A 23,366-nucleotide genomic window follows, 5' to 3' on the forward strand; every position below is an offset into this window, starting at 1 on the left:
AGCAAAGATCTTTTGATAATCCATAGCATCCTTGCCACTGGCTATTATTTGTCTGTCTGTCTATAGAGTCTGTCTATACTGGTATTTGTCTATTTTAGTGTGTGTGTGTGTAAGAATGCCACTGGTCGTGCTAATATCATTTTGTCTTGTGTAAGACAGATATGTGAGGGGGTGCAGGAACCTAGACACATGGTGGCAGAGTGAAATGTGTATAACGGCCATATGTGTGTGTGTCAACTCCGATCATTTTCCATGTCACTGCTCTCACACTGCCTACATCTACTAACACTAGCAACACTTATGTGCTGATCAGGGTCCCACTGACTTATCTTATTTTATCTCATCTGGTTATTTAAAGTAAAATTTATTTTTTAAACATTTTTATATTGTATGTGTCATTTTAGGACATCTTAAGTGTATAGCAGCAACAACAATTGACTAGTGTTGTGTTTGTAAATCTGAATATTCTCAATGTAATTTTTCAAATTTAATTACAGTGTCTTGCAAAAGTATTCGTCCCCCTTGGCATTTGTCCTCTTTTGCCACATTACAAGCTGGAATTAAAATGGATTTTTGGAGGTTAGTACCATTTGATTTACACAACATGCCTACCACATTAAAGGTGCACATTGTTTTTTATTGTGACACAAGCAATAATTAAGATGAAAAAACAGAAATCTGGAGTGTGCATAGGTATTCACCCCCTTTTGTATGAAACCCCTAAATAAGAGCTGGTCCAACTAATTCACTTCATAAGTCACATAATTAGTTGATTAAGATCCACCTGTGTGCAATCAAAGTGTCACATGATCTGTCACATGATGTCTGTAGAAATCAACCTGTTCTGGAAGGACCCTGACTCTGCAACACTACTAAGCAAGCAATGTGAAAACCAAGGCACCTCCAAACAGGTCAGAGACAAAGTTGTGGAGAAGTATAGATCAGGGTTGGGTTATAAAAAATATCCCAAAGTTTGAATATCCCAGGGAGCACCATTAAATCCATTATAGCAAAATGGAAAGAATAATATGGCACCACTACAAACCTGACAAGAGAAGGCTGCCCACCAAAACTCACAGATCGGGAAAGGAGGGCATTAATCAGAGATGCAACAAAGATACCAAAGATAACACTGAAGGAGCTGCAAAGATCCACAGCGGAGATGGGAGTATCTGTCCATAGGACCACTTTAAGCCGTACGCTCCACAGAGCGGAACTTGGAAGAGTGTTCAGAAAAAAGTAATTGCTTAAGAAAACACGTTTGGAGTTTGTCCAACAGCATATGGCAGACTCCCCAAACACATGGAAGAAGATTCTCTGCTCAAATGAGACTAAAATTGATCTTTTTGGCCATCATAGGAAATGCCATGTGTGGTGCAAACCCAACACCCTGAGAACACCATTCCTACAGTGAAGCATGGTGGTGGCAGCATCATGCTGTGGGGATGTTTTTCATCTGCAGGGACAGGAAAGCTGGTCAGGACTGAAGGAAAGATGGATGGCACTAAGTACAGAGCAATTCTAGAGGAAAACCTGTTTGAGTCAGCCAGAGGCTCGAGACTGGGATGAAGGGTCACGTTTCAGCAGGGCAATGACCCTAAACATACTGCTAAAGCTACACTGGAGTGGTTTAAAGGGAAACATTTAAATGTCTTGGAATAGCCTAATCAAAGCCCAGACCTCAATCCAATTGAGAATCTGTGGCATAACTTGAAGATTGCTGTACACCAATGCAACCCATCTAACTTGAAGGAGTTGGAGCAGTTTTGCCTTGAGGAATGGGCAAAAATCCCAGTGGCTAGATGTGCTAAGCTAATAGAGACACACCTCAAGAGACTTGCAGCTGTAACTGCAGCAAAAGGTGGCTCTACAAAGTATTGACTTTGGGGAGGTGAATACCTATGCACATTCCAGATTTCTGGGTTTTTTTCTTCTTAATTATTGTTTGTGTTACAATAAAAACAATTTGTACCTTTAAAGTGGCAGGCATGTTGTGTAAATCAAATGGTGCCAAACCCCCAAATATCCATTTTAATTCTAGCTTGTAATGCGACAAAACAGGACAAACCCCAAGGGGAATGAATACTTTTGCAAGACACTGTACTCTAACAATCAGGAGCATCACCAAGAATAATGCAAGCTTTTGAGCCTTTGTTTCCATGTACACTCTTTATGATGCTGAAGATTGAAGATTATTTCAAACTTTGAAACATTTTGAAGTTATAATACATTGAGATATATATTGTGCAGGAACTAGTGTTCCTCTGTTTCTGTTCAGGTATCCTACTTTGAGATTTACTTGGATAAAATCAGAGATCTGTTGGATGGTGAGAATCCAGTTCTTATTTTTCTCTCTTTTTTTTTTTTTTGTCCATGACATACTGTATTACAGAAGGTGGATTTTAAATTGGGCACATGTAGAATATTTCATTATGATTCTGATACCTGCTTGATTTTAGTTTCAAAGACCAACCTTGCTGTACATGAGGACAAAAACAGGGTACCATATGTCAAGGTAGGTGAAAATTATTTTACTGCGTAATTGAGTTATTAAAGCACACAATTCTCTACATAAAGAGGGCAATGACACCTTTATCCATAAGAATCAGCATGATGAGGATAATATACTGCATGTGTTAATAGAGTATGTACTGTATATTGGCTCATTATATTTATATACGATACTACAAACAACTTATTTATAGATAATGAATAAGCATAAGAACATTGTTCTGGTATTTTTTGATATACAGAATGCTGAATGTTACAGACGGTTATTACCTCACCATTGTCATTTTACTTCTCTGGAAGTTCTCATCTCATCTCATCTCATCTCATTATCTCTAGCCGCTTTATCCTGTTCTACAGGGTCGCAGGCAAGCTGGAGCCTATCCCAGCTGACTACGGGCGAAAGGCGGGGTACACCCTGGACAAGTCGCCAGGTCATCACAGGGCTGACACATACAGTAGACACAGACAACCATTCACACTCACATTCACACTTCTCTGGAAGTTCGTAAGAAAAAATGCAGCTTTTCATGTTAACATGACATCACAAAGCCCTTCCATAAATGTCGACTTGAAGAAAGCTTCAAAATATCAAAACAGTCAGTACGGTAACATCCACACTAATATTCCGCTATTATTCAGGGTCACGTAAATAGGATATCCCAATTTGGCCTTATTCCAAATTTAGCATTTTTTGATGAAGATGTGTAGGATACGCTTATATTATTCAGGTTTTTGGAGCATTCTTTTGACAGGTATATGCATGACCGACACACAGCCTCTTACACGTTTACAGTCAGCTCTGTGTGTCAGACATAAAACCACCGAGACAATCGGAGTAAGCATGGCTACATGTAAACGGGAATATTAGTGGAATATTTATTTTCATTAATCATGTAGGAATATCGTCTTTTTCCAAAGAAGGGCAAAAACCGAAATACACTCACCAGCCACTTTAATAGGAACTTGTTCTTGATTCTAAGATTCCTGTTCTTGGCTGCAGGACTGGAACCCATTGTGGTCTTCTGCTGTTGCATGCTGAGATGCTTTTCTGCTCACCACAGTTGTAAAGAGTGATTTATATGAGTTGCTATATCCTTCCTGGCAGTTTGAACCAATCTGTCCATTTTCCTCTGACCTCTCTTATCAACAAAGCGTTTGTTTCCACCCACAACACGCTGTCACTCACTCAAATCAGTGTTTTTTTGTTTTTCGCACCATTCTGTGTAAACTCTAGAGACTGTTGTGTGTGAAAACAAACCCCAGGAGATCAGCAGTTTCTGAAATACTCAAACCAGTCCATCTGGCTTAAACCAACGCCCATGCCACAGTGAAACAAAGTCATGCTTTGAGATCACAATTTTTCCCGTTCTGATGTTTGAACATTGTGAACATTAACTGTAGCTCTTGATTTGTATCTGCATGATTTGATGCATTGAGCTGCTCTCAAGGGATCGGCTGATTAGAGAACTGCATGAACCAAACAGCAGGTGGATGTATGGGTGCTCCTAATAAAGTAGCCAGTGAGCGTATTATGTGTATGAAAACATAGTGATTGATGTGATTTGAACTACTGTCAGAGCCGCTCATCTCATCTCATCTCATTATCTCTAGCCGCTTTATCCTGTTCTACAGGGTCGCAGGCAAGCTGGAGCCTATCCCAGCTGACTACGGGCGAAAGGCGGGGTACACCCTGGACAAGTCGCCAGGTCATCACAGGGCTGTCAGAGCTGCTGTTAGAGCAAATTAATCAACACTTTCTGACCAAGCAAAAAAGCTGTGGGGTAAATTAGACAACAGATGGTGCGATATTAAAGAATGCACAATACAGTATGATAATCACACCGTTCTTGTATTTGGTCTTCTTACACCTTAATACTTTTAATAAGGATGACATTAAATGGTGTATCTTCAAGCAGCAGAGCAAGTGTTCAATTACTTCGCTAAAACACTTGTAAGAGCGTTTATCAGTTTATCAAATCAAAGTACACTACCGTTCAAAAGTTTGGGGTCACTTTGAAATGTCCTTATTTTTGAAAGAAAAGCACTGTTCTTTTCAATGAAGATCACTTTAAACTAATCAGAAATCCACTCTATACATTGCTAATGTGGTAAATGACTATTCTAGCTGCAAATGTCTGGTTTTTGGTGCAATATCTCCATAGGTGGGGTTTACATTAGACCGTATCGGCGGATCATCAGATTAACGTTTTTAAAAACGATTCGCGTGCACACAGCAACGCCAATACACGGATACGCTAATCACATGACTAATTCGGCACGTAAGTTGAAATGTGTCAGTGCGGCTCATCGCTTCCTCCTCAGCGGCTGCGCTCCAAATCACTCCGCCCTGAACAGCGAGTGCCCTCTGGAGGGTGCGCACTCCGGCCCTGCGCAGCTCACAGAGCGCGCGAGTGTAGTGCACGAGCAGTGATTCGGGACTGAGCCGCTGTGCGCAAGTCACTTACCACTTGCAAGTGGAAGGATGGCAAGCCTAAAGATAATCATAACTACACAATGGGCAGTATTTGCATCAGTATTTGCAGTATTTTCATACTTTTATACTCTTTAATGAAAGGTGATACAAGGCGGAAGTCCGCACCGTTTTTCAGCAGTCGCGTCACATGACCAACGCCAGCGCATCAGGAAGGTGGATGTCACAGTGACGTTGTCCAATGACGACGCCAGCTAGAGCTCAGCACAGCGTATCCACGTATCTCAATGTTTACACAGCACCGGACCAGACACGATCTGGATTGAATACGTGGACCCTGGCGGATTCCCGTTTCCCGGCGTTTCCAGGCGTTTTAATGTAAACGGACAGTGCATCCGCGAAGAAAACGAGACAGATACGGTCTAATGTAAACTTGGCCATAGGTGTATAGAGGCCCATTTCCAGCAACTCTCACTCCAGTGTTCTAATGGTACAATGTGTTTGCTCATTGCCTCAGAAGGCTAATGGATGATTAGAAAACCCTTGTACAATCATGTTAGCACAGCTGAAAACAGTTGAGCTCTTTAGAGAAGCTATAAAACTGACCTTCCTTTGAGCAGATTGACTTTCTGGAGCATCACATTTGTGGGGTCGATTAAATGCTCAAAATGGCCAGAAAAATGTCTCGACTATATTTTCTATTCATTTTACAACTTATGGTGGTAAATAAAAGTGTGACTTTTCATGGAAAACACAAAATTGTCTGGGTGACCCCAAACTTTTGAACGGTAGTGTAGAAATACTGTTCACCTGGTATTCACATGTCCCTCTTTTTGTAAGCATAGCATGACATTAATGAACATTACTGATTTCATTTCTTTGTCGTGGCATGACGCACTGTATTAGTGTATTCATCACTATCAGTCACTCTGTCCTTGTTAAAGGGCTGCACAGAGCGCTTTGTATCCAGCCCAGAGGAGGTGATGGACGTTATCGATGAAGGCAAAGCCAACCGTCATGTCGCTGTCACAAGTGAGTGAGCAGGATCAGTACACTGATTTAATTTTTTTTCTTTTACATTTTGAGTAAAACTTTCCTCTCGCTCTTTTAGACATGAATGAGCACAGCTCGCGCAGTCACAGCATCTTCCTGATTAACATCAAGCAGGAGAATGTGGAGACGGAGAAGAAGCTCAGCGGGAAGCTCTACCTGGTGGATCTGGCTGGAAGTGAAAAGGTCTCATTTCTGCTTTTATTTTATTTTTTTGTCCTGGCTCAGATATGAGCACTGTTAAAGTATAGGAAAGAGGAAAGAAGTAATATTGCTGAAAATGGACAGAATTTTCTGGCATTATATATGGTATCATGCTGACTTGGCATCATGTTCCTTAAAGAAAACACACACATACTGTATTTCATGACAGATACAGCTTTTGCTATATTATAGTATATTGCTACTGCTGTATAATATTACCTATTATTATAGATACAGGACCCTTTTCCCATGGAATAAAAACATGTGTTCTATTCCCTTCTAGCGGGTTTCATTCATTTGGTTTAATAGCGTGCAATATTGTTAGCATATTGCTTATCCTACGTGTATTACATCACTCTACCCAATGGAGAATGAGCGTTGGATATGGTTTATGATATTGCATGGTTGTCAAGACAACATGACGTCACACGTCGGAGACGTAAAACGTCTGCACTAGCAAGCGACTGTGACAATTTGTAAACAAACATGGCCGCCAGTTTTGCTTCGTTAAATATGGAAGATTTTGAGAGAATTTTGAAAGAGAAAAACACATTGAACACCTGAAAGGAATGTATAATAATCTTATCTCATCTCATTATCTCTAGCCGCTTTATCCTGTTCTACAGGGTCGCAGGCAAGCTGGAGCCTATCCCAGCTGACTACGGGCGAAAGGCGGGGTACACCCTGGACAAGTCGCCAGGTCATCACAGGGCTGACACATAGACACAGACAACCATTCACACTCACATTCACACCTACGGTCAATTTAGAGTCACCAGTTAACCTAACCTGCATGTCTTTGGACTGTGGGGGAAACCGGAGCACCCGGAGGAAACCCACGCGGACACGGGGAGAACATGCAAACTCCGCACATAAAGGCCCTCGCCGGCCACGGGGATCGAACCCGGACCTTCTTGCTGTGAGGCGACAGCGCTAACCACTACACCACCGTGCCGCCATGTATTATAATAATAATAATATTATTATTATTGGCTGGCTTTTTTTCATGGTATATCAGATATATTCCATTCAGCTAGCATGATATCGAACGAGTCAAAGACGAGTTCAATATCATGCTAGCTGAATGTAATATATCTCATATACCACTCAACACCAACCAATATTATTTAATTATAATATGCATCTACACTCACCGGCCACTTTAATAGGAACTTCTTGTTGATTCTAAGATCCCTGTTCTTGGCTGCAGGACTGGAACCCAATGTGGTTTTCTGCTGTTGCATGCTGAGATGCTTTTCTGCTCACCATGGTTGTAAAGAGTGATTATATGAGTTACTATATCCTTCCTGGCAGCTCAAACCAATCTGGCCATTTTCCTCTGACTTCTTTTATCAGCAAGGCATTTATTTCCACCCACAGAACTGTCGCTCACTCAATGTTTTTTGTTTTTCGCACCATTCTGTGCAAACTCTAGAGACTGTTGTGTGTGAAAACAAACCCCAGGAGATCAGCAGTTTCTGAAATACTCAAACCAGTCCATCTGGCTCAAACCAACACCCATGCCACAGTGGAAGCAAGTCACACTTTGAGATCACAATTTTTCCCATTCTGATGCTTGAAGTGAACATTAACTGTAGCTCTTGATTTGTATCTGCATGATTTGATGCATTGTGCTGCTGTCAAGGGATCAGCTGATTAGAGAACTGCATCAAACAGCAGGTGGATGTATGGGTGTTCCTAATAAAGTGGCTAGTGAGTGTATATCATAGATGTAATTAAACGTATATTGCAATGGAAATAAATAACAGGTAATATTATGGTATTACTGGTAACACTTTCAAATAACTGTCTCATACTTTATTTGTAACTACATTTATAATATAAGAATGGAAATTAGCTGCTCTACCTATATAGTTATCTGGTGTTATAGGCATCTTGCAGTACACTTTTGGCCCATTGAAATAAACATGCCCTATTCGATGGGGATTTTTTCACCCATCTCTGCTTCTGCAAGTTATTTACTAACACATTTTACACTTATTGGGAGCACCGCTTTTAGGTAGTGCCTATATACGTATATATTATTAAAGAATAACGTCATGGAACTCCTCTCTCTCTCTCTCTCTCTTTAAGGTCAGTAAAACAGGAGCAGAAGGAGCCGTCTTGGATGAAGCTAAAAATATCAATAAATCTCTCTCTGCTCTGGGCAACGTCATCTCCGCACTGGCCGAGGGAACTGTAAGTGCTTTTTTCCCAGCTGCTCTGATCCTCACATATCTGTAGGTGCTGAAGTAAAGAGGAGAAAAAAAAAGCAACAAAAAGTGCATTCGCTGTTCTGATGGCTGTTCTGTGCCTTGCAATAAATTCTGCAAGTCTCCAGAACTGTACTGGAAGGATGAACGCTGTTTTTCCAAAAGATATTCCCTCATTTAGTGTTTGGTAGGAGTGCAGTCTAACACACAATTTTGGTCCAAAGTCTCTCATAAATGTTCTATTGGTGTGAGATCAGGTGACTCTAAAACCCATAGTTCATTCCATCCATCCATTTTGGCGTATCACTACAGTGACGTGGCCGCTCTGATGGCTTCAGCCATCAACGCTTCTAGGGAACATTACAGTAGTGGTTTCCCATTGCCTTCTACTGGATTATCATAGAGGTTTTCTCCTCTCAACCATTCACACTCACTGACAATTTAGAGCCGCCAATTAGCCTAACCTGCATGTTTTTGGACTGTGGGAGCAACCAGAGCACCCGGAGGAAACCCACGCAGACACAAACTCCACGCAGAAAGGCCCCTGTCGGCCGCTGGGCTCGAACCCAGAACCTTCTTGCTGTGAGGTGACAGTGCTAACCACTTGCACCACTGTGCTACCTCATAGTTCATTAAAAACTAAAAATAAACCATTCGGTAAAGATCTCGTGTCCTGTTAATTGGGGCGGAGTCATTCTTGAAGATACCACACCCATCAGGAAAGAAGTGTTTCATAATAGGGTAAAGGTGATCAGGTAGAAGAATTTTGAATTGATTTGCAGTGATGTGTCCCTCTTAGGGAACACGTGGACCAAAAACAAAATACAAACTGAAACGAAATTAATAGTTTCAAATTAATTATTGTCCTTAAGTACTATGTTTTGTGGTTTTCTCAGGAAACTGGTAAGTAGTTTGTACCAAACCTCTTGGAGAATTAATTTTTTCCATTTAGGTTGTTCCAATAAAATAAAGTAATTTCTACCATTTCTCAATTCACTTATACCTGAATAATTGCAAAAATGCTAAAATATACATTAGGTTGTTCAAATAAAGGTACTTCTGATGCTGTTGCTGGTGAAACTAGTTGATATCAGCTATGAATCCAGTTCAAAGTGAGCCAACCTTGATTTTAACCTTCAGCATTCTCTAGTTTCTCTTTCACTTCCTGGTAATGGTCCAGCTTCTCATGTTCTTTCCTGTACTGTAACTTGGGATCACCACATCAATTGCCACAGCTATTTTCTGCTCCTTATCAGTGATCACAATCATTGAGTTGGTTGTCTGTTAACCGGATCTGATGGTCTAGTAGTGGATCTAAACTTGTGTTCTTTCTACCACTCTGTGCTTCATCCCATTTGTGCTTGGATTTGTCCAGTCAGTAATCCTTGCATATGTTCCTTGGATGTCTGATTGTGTCTCTCTCTGGGTAAAATGTTCATTTCTGCATCGTAGATTTCTCCAAGGGGTCTTTTCATAGTTCTTGACTCTTGTCTGATGATGAACCTCGGTTAGATCGATCTAGTGCTGGTTGTTGCACATCATCATTAGATTACTGGTAGATGGACTATTAAAATGCTTTCCAGAATGCTTCAGGCTAAGGTCGTGCATCGGACTGGGATCCCGCAGGATGGAAGAAATAACAAAAATCATCATTTTTACTTTGATGTAGTTCTCCACAGTACAGCTAATGGAAGGTTGTGGATGGGGTTGGCAAATATTGACAAACTTCCCACCCCATCCATCTTAAAAACTTCATCTCATCTCATCTCATTATCTCTAGCCGCTTTATCCTTCTACAGGGTCGCAGGCAAGCTGGAGCCTATCCCAGCTGACTACGGGCGAAAGGCAGGGTACACCCTGGACAAGTCGCCAGGTCATCACAGGGCTGACACATAGACACAGACAACCATTCATACTCACATTCACACCTACGGTCAATTTAGAGTCACCAGTTAACCTAACCTGCATGTCTTTGGACTGTGAGGGAAACCGGAGCACCTGGAGGAAACCCACGCGGACACGGGGAGAACATGCAAACTCCACACAGAAAGGCCCTCGCCGGCCACGGGGCTTGAACCCAGACCTTCTTGCTGTGAGGCGACAGCGCTAACCACTACACCACCGTGCCGCCCTACTACACCAAAATGTCTTTTTTTTTTTCTTGGTCTTTGTCTGGGAAACAAGTTAACAGTGGTGCATACGCATTTCTGATTTGCAGTCTCTGCAATACATGAAACCCAGTAATGCTGTTTGCAGGACCAAGTTCTTTAACATGGTACAAATATCAAGTGCACTATTTATTTCTTTGTTTCTTTGTTTCCTGCAGTGGTTTAATTACTTCATTTTTAAAATATTAATTTCTATGTTTGTTTCGCATCTTTTTCATCATTCTTAAATTATCAGTCTCCATCATTACTAAATAAAATCTTCCTGGAACATAATACAGGTGTTGTAATGAAATGCTGCTTAACGGACCACATTTTCATTCGTGGTGCATCCCAGCTTCGATGCACAGCTTGATTTTTCTTGAATGCAACAAACCAAAATCCTAAAATAAATCTCATCTCATCTCATTATCTCTAGCCGCTTTATCCTGTTCTACAGGGTCGCAGGCAAGCTGGAGCCTATCCCAGCTGACTACGGGCGAAAGGCGGGGTACACCCTGGACAAGTCGCCAGGTCATCACAGGGCTGACACATAGACACAGACAACCATTCACACTCACATTCACACCTACGCTCAATTTAGAGTCACCAGTTAACCTAACCTGCATGTCTTTGGACTGTGGGGGAAACCGGAGCACCCGGAGGAAACCCATGCGGACACGGGGAGAACATGCAAACTCCACACAGAAAGGCCCTCGCCGGCCCCGGGGCTCGAACCCAGGACCTTCTTGCTGTGAGGCGACAGCGCTAACCACTACACCACCGTGCCGCCAGGAGCAATAATTTGTAATTAAAATAATTTGAAATTAAAATTGCATTTTTCTTCCCAATGCTCTATTGTTATTGTTTAGATTTACACTAAACTCTTAAGTAGCTTGACTACATGCATATTAAGTTGGCTACCGACAGCATCAAAAGCCTCCTAAGCAGTGCACTGGTTTCTGCAACTTTATTAATAACGGTGTCATTATCTATAGACATGAGAATTTCCTTCTCTGTGTACATTAACATGAAGGCCTCCAAGAGTTCCTGAGACAGTGAGCTTCGTAGCCTGTTTATCACGCATTTTAATGCAGAGAAGCTCCACTCGCATGCAACCTGAGTGCTTGAAAGGGTCAACAGAAACTTATATACCAGCCCAATTACATGGTAAGCATCTGTAAGGAGGTTATACTGTGAGAGGATCAGATAAACACAGATGGCACAGTTTTTGCAAGAAGAGCAGGTCCTACTTTCAAGTTCAAACACTGGCTCCACATATGACAGCCCACTATCCTCCTCAATTGTCTGTGTCACCTCTCTTCCTGTCCTGACAATGTAATCTTCCAGAGGAGACTTTTTCAATCTCTCCCACTGGGATACCAGGCTATACAGCTCTCCATGCAATGTACTAACAGTTGTTCTGTCATCAAACCTCAGTAGACAATTGCTAATCTCTTGGAGTGCTGTATTGGGGAGCCCTTATGTCTGGAAAATTTTTAGCATCAAGGCAAGCAAAATCTGAGGCAAGCTTTGCACTGGCTGAAAACTGCCTATCTACCGTATGCTGCCAACAACAGTGTCCAGAATTACATTATGGACCTTGACCTCAAATGCAGTATCAGGTGAGGCTACTGGATCATCTTCCAGGAGCTCTCCTGGCATTCTTTTCTTTTTTCGAACATGTTTTTGTGGAAGTGCAGTCTCCACAACAAGCTCACTGTCTGCCTCCTCCAGTTTCTCATTGGCCCAACTCACAAACACATCAGCTGCTCCTTTAACTCCATCAAAGTCCCTGACATATTTACTGAGGCTATCCTCTGTCCCCTCAACCAAACGCTGAGCTGACAAAATATCCATCCCATGTGTCTGTAGATACTTGGATAGAGGGGAGGTGTGTTTTGAAAATGCGGAGGAAAGTCTGAGCAGTGAGGATAACCTCATATTTCAAAAGGGTTTCCATGCGTCCCTTCACTTTTGCCCTAACTGCTGACTTCATAGTGTCATCCCCTTCGATTGTGACTAGGGTCAACAGGAGGTCAACATAGAGGGCATCCCTAGGATCACATGGATTAAAGTTTTCCGTCACTACGATGGATTTCCGTCAACTGGGAGCGCTAAAGGTCAATAATGAGAGTGATGCAGCTCCGAGGAAAAAGGGGGGGGGGGAGGCCCATAGGTCTGACACCGATGTGATTTAGAACTTCACCAAGCTGCTGTGATTGCCTGTTGTTGAACCCTTTCTTGTGCTATGTTTGTGTATATGTAAAGGAATAAGTTGTTGCGCTAGATAGGCCTAAATAAATAAATACAGCCTCCGCTACTGTCTAGTCCCAGGGAGGCTCGGCGTAGGCCACTGATGAAACTATTTGGCTGTCCTACTACTAGGCAACTGGGTTACTTGTCTACTACTAATACTAGGCCTTTTGTAGTAGTAGTAATAATGATATTTGCCTACTGAAAGGTGATCAGGTGAAAAGTTGAAGCCGCAGCAAGACCTTTGCTATTAAGCCTTTTGTAGATTAAACAGGCTTCGGCAGACAACGTTCTGGAAAGGCTGTGTTTTTCTTTGGTTTGATTAGCCTACGATTTAATCTTTAAACATTATGGTTTCAGCAGTTCGCTTAAACATTGGAGGCTGCAGAGTCGGGCTGCAAGATTTCCCGATACTTGTTTAAGATGCCAAACTTCATAGTAAGGAGAAAATAATTCCACAGTATTTAGTGCCTCATCAGTCTCAAAAATTAATAGTGAAGGACCAACGTGAATTAAGTCCCAAAAAAAAACATCTCGTAGGCCTATATTTTACATTTTCAAAAAAGTCCGGAATTGGAAGTCGGTCAGTGGAGTGTAATGAAGTGTCTCATTCACTAAGCACAAAAGGTTGGAAAACAGTGGAGAAAACAGCTATTGCTTAAATAGGCTACTAATGTTTTACATTAGTAATTTAATGTATGTGACAAATAAATTAATTGATTAAATAGATAAAGAAGCGAATACTCCGAAGCTCAAAATTCAGGAAAGTGGCTCCGGTGTCGCAAGTGCACAAGAACAGTTATTTGAAAGTTAATCTAATGAATTTGTGTGTGCGCGTGCGATTTCATGAAGAACCGGGACGATTGGCATTCGGTGAAAGATTCACACCAATGACTCATTATATTCGCGCGCACCCTCTCGCCCACTGTTGCTTCGTTTTCCCGATTTACACGAGCGTCTGAAGATGGAGAAATATTGAGTGTTTTTTTTTTTCGTTTTCCAGATTGAATGGAATACTTGAATGATCGGATGATACATGGACCTCCTCCACTCTGCCCCGAGTTTGCGAAAGTAGCTGTTTTCAGTGACTGAAACCTCCGTATAGGTGTGAATGAGAGGTGCAACCGAATAAATAAATTTGCGTCTTTTTTATCCGGCTACATGTAGGCTATCACTGCGCAAAGCCTCTAATGTTGAAATGGTAGTAATATTTGTTAAAATAATAGTAGGCTAATTTCCACATTAATCGGTAAAATGGCCCAAGGGATGTGATGGGGGGATGGCCGTTTTATAAGGGGGATGATTTGAGATTTTTATTTCAGAAGGGGGATGCCTCCCCCTACTCAAATACTGCGTATAAGGCCACCTGACATAGGCCCTTCGATTTCCATCACTAGAGCGCGTCAAATTACTTTCGGTTTTGCCAGCATGGACGCGCTTCTTTTAAATGAAGGCACAGATGTGTCAGACATCGACAACACGGTAGAGAATAAGTGGAGATGGGCTTGGCGAAATGAAATGGGCGATAATGGCAAGCCATTTAGTTCATGGTGCAAAAAGATGAAAATGGCAGGTGTGTGCTTTTGTGTAGTTTGCCATAAAAAAAAAGTCTTTGGAAGCAATGGCAAAAAACTAGATGCCTTTGGCTTCACTGCGAAGAAGCAGAAAAAGTGAACTTTCACTTTACTTTTCTTGTTTCCTGGTTTTATGTCAACAGATTTTCTTATTGTTCCACTCTTTTGAAAGCATGGTTCAAGTTCGACTGCACTTGCACTTTTCTCTTAACCACTGCTGTGCATTACTAAAGTATTGTTGAAATAAATTTGCACTTTGCGCTGAAAACTTGATGTTTCATCATTTATAGCCAGTAATGACAATGGTCAAGTCTTGCCTTAGCTTTAGTCATTGTTAAAATTATGTAAATGTACTATAAGTAGGGGCCGAGGGGATAATGGACAACACGGCGTTTAAAATTTGACGCATCGCTGATGTGGTAGGGGCCAACGACATGGAGCTTTTTTTTTCAGTCAGATGATTTTTTTTTTGCTTTAATCCATGGGATCACCAAAGCACACAGGTGCAGATAGAGGGGGGGACGGGGGGGATTCGCCCCACCCAGATTTAAATTCACCTCGTTCGGTCCCCCCCACTTATAGGGAGGAAAAAACGTCTATGCTGTCTTTCTTTGCATAAGGCAAACCTCACGGAAAAATCAAAAGACTAATTACCATTCGGTTTATTGAGGTGCACAGCAGTACAGACATAGTTGCAACTGCGCAGACTGCACAGGTTGCGAGCTCGAGCTTGGTTGCTATGGTTACCCACAAGTTTGACAGGCATATCAGGGACAGCGCCTCCTAGTTCAGGACCCCAACACGGCATGATGAAGGGTGCCGAAAGGCAGAAAACGATTGCATCGTTTTAAAAAAAAAAAAACGACTGTAAGTAAACTGTGCCTTACTTTATCATATCACCTTGCAATTTTTTGATAGTCTGTTCAAAGTAATGTCGTAGTGAAAGTAAAATCATACGGAGTAGAGAAGCCTTTCTGGTAGCCTCCTTCTTTTGGTGGTAGCCTGTAGATACAGTGCTCAGAAGGCAGTTTTAATGTTTAATCTGACGTTCCCTGCCATAATTTCAGCGAGCATATTGTTTCATAAGGAAACTTTGTGAAGAGTTGTTGACTGACTGCCGCTCATTCAACACACAGGCATAGTTAGAAAGTCAGGATGCACTGGTTTACACTTTACACACACACACGTAGCCCAGCCTCTCGCTATGTTTAACAGTTGGAACTTAGCGGTTTTAAAACTAGTTTTGCAGTTTTGCAATTTCTGTGCGTGATGATAATGTGTAAACTTTGGATTTCCATAGGCTATGTTAAAGTGTTATCATTGTCCTGGCCTGCAGGTAGTTCCTGGTGATGGCAGTGAGGGAGGTGAAATAACATGTATACACTACCGTTCAAAAGTTTGGGGTCACCCAGACAATTTTGTGTTTTCCATGAAAAGTCACACTTTTATTTACCACCATAAGTTGTAAAATGAATAGAAAATATAGTCAAGACATTTTTCTGGCCATTTTGAGCATTTAATCGACCCCACAAATGTGATGCTCCAGAAACTCAATCTGCTCAAAGGAAGGTCAGTTTTATAGCTTCTCTAAAGAGCTCAACTGTTTTCAGCTGTGCTAACATGATTGTACAAGGGTTTTCTAATCATCCATTAGCCTTCTGAGGCAATGAGCAAACACATTGTACCATTAGAACACTGGAGTGAGAGTTGCTGGAAATGGGCCTCTATACACCTATGGAGATATTGCACCAAAAACCAGACATTTGCAGCTAGAATAGTCATTTACCACATTAGCAATGTATAGAGTGGATTTCTGATTAGTTTAAAGTGATCTTCATTGAAAAGAACAGTGCTTTTCTTTCAAAAATAAGGACATTTCAAAGTGACCCCAAACTTTTGAATGGTAGTGTGTGTGTGTGTGTGTGTGTGTGTGTGTGTGTGTGTGTGTGTGTGTGTATATATATATATATATATACACACACACACACACACATATATATATATATATATATATATACACACAAAATGGAATCATTTGCTGACAGCTCAGTCCCCCCCAGTTCAAAAATCCTATCTGCGCCCCTGCCAAAGCATCCAAACACTTTTGTTAGGGCCTGATCCTTAGCCCACCACCTGGTTGCTCCTATTGGAGCCAGTTTTCTGTGTCTTATGTCATCACTCATCTCCTCCCACTTTTGCATGCGTTTCGACGACTCCCTCAGAAACACTGCCACATCGTTAAGTATTGAAAAAAATGATGCACTTTCAACCACACTTCCTGTTGTGTCTGCCAGGACTAGATTTAAAATATGGCCATAACACCAGACATGGACCTGTGTAGGAGACTGCTCAGAGAGAAATGCAGAGAACCTCTGATACTGTCCCTGCATATTGGCAGCACCATCAGTGGAATTGCCCACGCATGTGCCAATATCAATGCTGAGCTCATCTAAGGTCTGTTTCAATGCCTCTGTGAAGTACTTTCCTGTGGACTTTTCACAGTCCACCACAGCAACCAGCCTCTCATGAATGACATCTGAAACATATCTTAAGATGATAGCACGCTGGTCTGTTGAAGAAACATCTTGAGTAGTATCAATTTGAACCGAAAACATGCCTGCCTCTCTAACCTCATCTGCAATCGTGCTCTTTATCAACTTTTTGAGAACATCCACAACTTTGTTGACTATGTCCTTCGATATGAGTCACAAGAGAACCCCTACCTTTTGCCCCAGCCCCACTGTCATGATGTATCTTGCTTTGCTCAATACAACTGCTAATGTGCTGCTGAAGGCACATATCATACCGGCTCAAAAGAATTAACAACTCTAAAAAGTTGCCATGATTTACTGCAGTGTTTTCTAGAGTATAAGCACTCTCTGCTTTATCCCCTCTGTAACTGAGGCCACATTTTCCTATGGCTTTAACCACATTTACTATGCGTTCCATTACGTGACGCTTCTTTTTCACCTGCTCATGATGTAAAGACATTTGCTTGCCTGCCAGAAGGCTTTTTACATCTGCCCCTTTAGCCATCAGAAAGTAAGCATCAGCACTATCCCTGTGGATCTTACTTTTCTCATGCTATCCAATGCACTGATGAATATGTTTCCATGCTTTCATACCACCCTTTATGATTGGATTATCAGTTGCAGCGGGTGCAAATGCCAAACAGACAGAACAATACAGTGATTGTGTTTTTTCACTATACGTCAGCCATTTGCGGTTGGTGCCTTGCTTGTTATAAAACACTTTAGCCACTGTAGGGAGTTTTGTGGGCTGCTGTGGATGGTAACTGAAAAACATTTATAGAGCCTGTCTTTGAGGATGAGCAAAATAATCAAACTCAGTCTCCTCATCTACACTAGCAGCTGCCTGAATCTGTGGGACCTCCTGCTGCACTGCTGCTGTCTCACTGGACTCTTCCCTCTCAGCATCTGACTTGCCTGTATTAAATAGCATATAGGGCATATACACTGTGATCATGGACAGAGATAATTATTGATTAAACAATGTTTACCTATTTCAATTGGGCTGATTTTAAAGCATTTTCAGCATTCTGAATATCTGGGTACTGGGTATCATTTAGAATCTATCTATCACATCTGTTCTGTACGGAAGCCGAGAGAGGCCCTTCATATAATCCTTTTTTTTATTCACCTTGTTATCCCGAGATAACGACATAATTAATTCAGGATCTCGAGAAAACAACACAACTAATTCGAGATCTCGAGAAAACAAAACCGTTATTTCGAGATCTCGAGAAAACAAAACCGTTATTTCGAGATCTCGAGAAAACAAAACCGTTATTTCGAGATCTCGAGAAAACAAAACAATTATTCCGTGATCTCGAGAAAACAGCTGAGAAATGGTTCATTCAGGTACGCCAAGAGACTTGTGATATGCTGACTTTGGGGCTACCCCCCTCTCTCTCAAGTCATCGTAAAAAGCCATTTCTGCTCTGTTACATGTCCGCCAATTTCTAAGTTTTCGTTGTCTGACCCACAGGGGGGGCGCAGCTCTGCTAGAAATCTTAGCTGTTTTCTCGAGATCATGAAATAATTGTTTTGTTTTTTCGAGATCACGGAATAATTGTCTTGTTTTCTCGAGATCATGGAATAATTGTTTTGGTTTCTCGAGATCTCGAATTAGTTGTGTTGTTTTCTCGACATCCTGAATTAATTATGTTGTTATCTCGGGATAACAAGGTGAATAAAAAAAGATTATATGAAGGGCCTCTTGCGGCTTCCGTAGTTCTGTGTGCATTCTCTTACATAAAATAGTTTTTTTTTTTTAGTTGATTTTTATTCTCTCTACCTGTTGCCTCTGTAGTCCTGGCCTCTCCATGCCTACTTGGTTCACCAGCAGGATCAGACTGGCTTACGGTATCTGCTGCTCTGAGGCTACAAAAACATTTCATTAAAGGAACAGTCCACCATACTTCCATAATGAAATATGCTCTTATCTGAATTGAGACGAGCTGCTCCGTACCTCTCCGAGCTTTGCGCGACCTCCCAGTCAGTCAGACGCAGTCAGACGCGCTGTCACTCCTGTTAGCAATGTAGCTAGGGTCAGTATGGCCAATGGTATTTTTTGGGGCTGTAGTTAGATGCGACCAAACTCTTCCGCGTTTTTCCTGTTTACATAGGTTTATATGACCAGTGACATGAAACAAGTTCAGTTACACAAATTGAAACGTAGCGATTTTCTATGCTATGGAAAGTCCGCACCATAATGACAGGCGTACTAACACCTTCTGCGCGCTTCAGCAGCGCATTGATATCTGAGCTCCGTATCAATGCGCTGCCGAAGCACGCAGAAGGTGTTAGTACGCCTGTCATTATAGTGCGGACTTTCCATAGCATAGAAAATCGCCACGTTTCAATTTGTGTAACTGAACTTGTTTCATGTCACTAGTCATATAAACCTATGTAAACAGGAAAAACGCGGAAGAGTTTGGTCGCATCTAACTACAGCCCCAAAAAATACCATTGGCCATACTGAGCCTAGCTACATTGCTAACAGGAGTGACAGCGCGTCTGACTGCGTCTGACTGACTGGGAGGTCGCGCAAAGCTCGGAGAGGTACAGAGCAGCTCGTCTCAATTCAGATAAGAGCATATTTCATTATGGAAGTACGGTGGACTGTTCCTTTAAGGGTTAGCCTATTTTGCTGAATAACGTAACATGCTTGAAGTTTTTTTCCCCCCGCAATTTAGCCTATACTGTGATTGTGTAAAATTGATAGTGATTTAGGCTATTTGTCTCCATTTGTTAAAATAAATTAGGCTATCGTGCTGACATCTTTCTGAATGTCTGAACAATTTAACATATATTTATCATATATCTCTGTTATCTTGTACATTACAAATAACTATCTTAGTTTAAATAAATAACGGTTAGACCATCCTCTATCTGTCCCTTCAGTAGTCATGACCTCCTCTGGATCATCAGTAGCGTCAGAAGGGGTTTGCTGCTCCGACGCTACAAAAACATTCCATTAATGAGATGCTATTTAATGGGAAATTTGGTCTCTGCATTTATTCCAATCGTGAATTAGTGAAATGCACACAGTGAACACACAGTGAGGTGAAGTACACACTAAATTATACCTCTAAATTATGTTTATTATTGTCAGCTTGAAACTGGATATTTGTGATTAATGGTGTGTATTGGGCTCTACAAAATAAACCAGGCTAAATTGACATTGCAAACGTTGCGCAATAGCCTTACACTGATAGTAGGCTACAAAATTATTTCCATATCTCTCTTTACCGGCTGCACCTGAGGTCTGTCCTCTGGAAAACAGGTCTGTTAATTTCACACATTTGGCAGCATCTTCTTCCAACGCCTTTCTTCTTTTTGTCCTGGCCTTTTCGGCTCCACCTGGCCTCTTCCTGCCCTCCATCACCACTGACTGACACTTCGCGCTATTCTGTTGCTATATTTAATTTTACCACTCCAAAAAAGACGACTCGTGGGCCCAACCAACTTAAACATTTGGGAGGGGAGAATTCATCGGATGGTACGTAGAATCCATCTAATCTACTGCGCTGTCAGATGAATGGAGAATGAATGCATAGTTGAATGGAGAATGAATGCAAGAAGCAGATTAGATAAGTGTCAAAATATTTTTTTTCCATCCAACCGGCCTAAATTTGAGATTGACATGAGCCGGCCCATTGGGAATCCTCCCGAATCTCCCGATTACCCACTCCGGCTTTGTTTTTCAGTGTTCTCCAGTGTGTCCAGGGCATAGTGGTAGCATTAAAAAAAAAAAAAAAGACAGATATGAATCTTTTGAGCATTAAACAAATACAGATACAAATAATGGTATTGTGTTACATCTCGGTGTACAGTAATGGGGAACTTTTTATCACTTCTTTGCTGTTTATTTTTGTCTTAACTGTTCTATGCATTATAGATATGCTCTTAGACACCGTTAGGGATCTTTGTGTTTCCTAATGAGAAATGGTTCCAAGTAGAACTCTTTTAGGAGGTTAAAAAACCTTAATTAACCAGTGAACCCTTGACAACCCCCTGTATGTCTATTAGCTGCACTTACCGTACTGTACACAGATCTGATCACACGTTCATAGCAACTATCCTTTCCATGACTCCATTAACACTCACTGGCCACTTCAATAGTAACTTGTTCTTGATTCTAAGATCCTTGTTCTTGGCTGCGGGACTGGAACCCAGTGTGGTCTTCTGCTGTTGCATGCTGAGATGCTTTTCAGCTTACCATGGTTGTAAAGAGTTGCTATGAGTTACTATATCCTTCCTGGCAGCTCGAACCAATCTGGTCATTTTCCTCTGACCTCTCTTATCAGCAAGGTGTTTGTTTCCACCCACAGAACTATCTCTCACTCAAATCAATGTTTTTTGTTTTTCGCACCATTCTGTGTAAACTCTAGAGACCGTTGTGTGTGAAAACAAACCCCAGGAGATCAGCAGTTTCTGAAATACTCAAACCAGTCCATCTGGCTCAGACCAACACCCATGCCACAGTGAAAGAAAGTCACACTTTGAGATCACACTTTTTCCCATTCTGATGTTTGAAGTGAACATTAACTGTAGCTCTTGATTTGTATCTGCATGATTTGATGCATCGTGCTGCTGTCAAGAGATTGGCTGATTAGAGAACTGCATCAAACAAACAGCAGGTGGATGTACGGTTGTTCCTAATAAAGTGGCCAGTGATTGTATGTTTGCTTGTCTTTGGCTGCTGTTTTGTGTTTCCCCACATTAACATTCCTTGTTTATGTTTTTACCTCTGCAGAAGACTCACGTGCCATACCGAGACAGTAAGATGACGCGAATCTTGCAGGACTCTCTGGGTGGAAACTGCAGGACCACCATCATCATCTGCTGCTCACCGTCCGTCTTCAATGAGGCCGAGACCAAATCCACGCTCATGTTCGGCCAGAGGTGAAGGCAGAAACGATAGTTGTATAAGTTGCTCATTAGTTCATAAGTTATATTTCGTGCATTTTCATATACACAGTTAATTTTCATGTACCATCTATAAACTGTCTCTTTCTGCTTTTAAATTCCAGATTGATGAGACATGAAAATGTTTTGTTGTAGTTTAAAATTAAGACTTTCAGTTAAGGGTATTCAGTTCAGAAATTATAATTAGTCTCTCTCTCTCTCTCTCTCTCTCTCTCGCTGTCATATGAATCAGCTTGTGTTCAATATGAGGCGCAATATGAGCCTCATGGAAACAAATACATATTTCATGCCTCTCCACAGGCTTTCACAGTGAAACCGCGCTATGGAACAGTTTCAGAAGCCTCTTTTCTCTAAATGTGCTAGAATCCCTCTTGCTTCCAGAGACAGTACTGCAGTCGAAAGCAAAAACAGAATGTTGTTGTGATATCCCATGAACTTTCATGAGAAATGATACCTTTTGTACCAAAATGGTCCTTCGGGCCCAGTTATATATGTTAAACTATTTTAATGGTACACTTTATTCAGCTTCCTCTAAATATCCACTCTACATAAAACAAATCAGGTCATTTACAATTATTATTATTTCAACATTTACAAGATTCAGACTTATGGCCTTGGATGAACAGTAAATTAAAATTGGACATCAGGGGAATTAAAAATTGCGATTTGATGACACAAAGCAACAGGTTACAGTTTAAATACAGACACTGCATCCCTCGGGTCATGCTGCTTCTTAAATTACAGGATGTTGACAGTGAATTAGCTAGAAAACCGCAAATCATGGCTGTGGCTGTCTTTTTTGGCATTGTGTACAGCAAATTGTGAAAGATTAGACAGCTGTCTCCTGTAACTATGCAGATACACACAGTCCTACGTTTGGGAGTGTGTTTACAGAGATCTCTGTGAGAGTTATTGAGGATACTCGCACAAAGGATTGGTGTTTATTATTAAATATGATACTGTAAAGGAGGAAGTTGGAGTGGAAACTCCAACAGAACAACATGAGAGAGATGTGGAGTGGAATGAAGACCATCACTGGTTACAAGCCAACCAGCAGGGAAGGAGTGGATGGCAATGTGGAAAGGGTGAATGAGCTGAATCTTTACTTCAACAGATTTGATGGCATGACCCCAACCCACCACCACCACTCTTCTACGGGATGGCTACAACCACACACTTCACATTCTCTCCCCTCCCCCGCCTCTTCTTGCCCAACCTCATCCCCATTTCAGGACCTCGCTCACACCTTCTCAGCAGACCCCCTGGCTGAGCACCCCCCCCAAGAAACACCTTCATCCCTCCCCCACCCGTCATCTCCACACTGTGAGGAGCAAGTGAGAAGACAGCTGAAGAGACTCCATGCAGGAAAATCAGCAGGCCCAGATGGTGTTAGCCCCAGGCCCCTGAAGACCTGTGCCCTCCAGCTAAGTGGAGTACTTCAGTATGTCTTCAACATGAGCCTGGGTCTTCAAAGGGTCCCCGTGCTGTGGAAGACGTCATGCCTAGTTGCTTTACTGAAGAAGCCGCGT

The 23,366-nt window shown here is 41.7% G+C and overlaps 1 protein-coding gene across 1 annotated transcript in view; it reads left to right on the forward strand.

The window, feature by feature from the left end:
* Window positions 1-23,366, forward strand: part of kif5c (kinesin family member 5C) — a 152,566-nt gene that overhangs the window by 35,878 nt on the left and 93,322 nt on the right. Inside the window, 6 exon segments of the mRNA XM_060930522.1 lie at window positions 2,279-2,327; window positions 2,460-2,515; window positions 5,887-5,974; window positions 6,054-6,178; window positions 8,291-8,395; window positions 21,665-21,813. Coding sequence (XP_060786505.1) covers window positions 2,279-2,327; window positions 2,460-2,515; window positions 5,887-5,974; window positions 6,054-6,178; window positions 8,291-8,395; window positions 21,665-21,813 — 572 coding nt within the window.

This window comes from Neoarius graeffei, chromosome 9, assembly GCF_027579695.1.
Source record: "Neoarius graeffei isolate fNeoGra1 chromosome 9, fNeoGra1.pri, whole genome shotgun sequence".
NCBI lineage: Eukaryota > Metazoa > Chordata > Actinopteri > Siluriformes > Ariidae > Neoarius > Neoarius graeffei.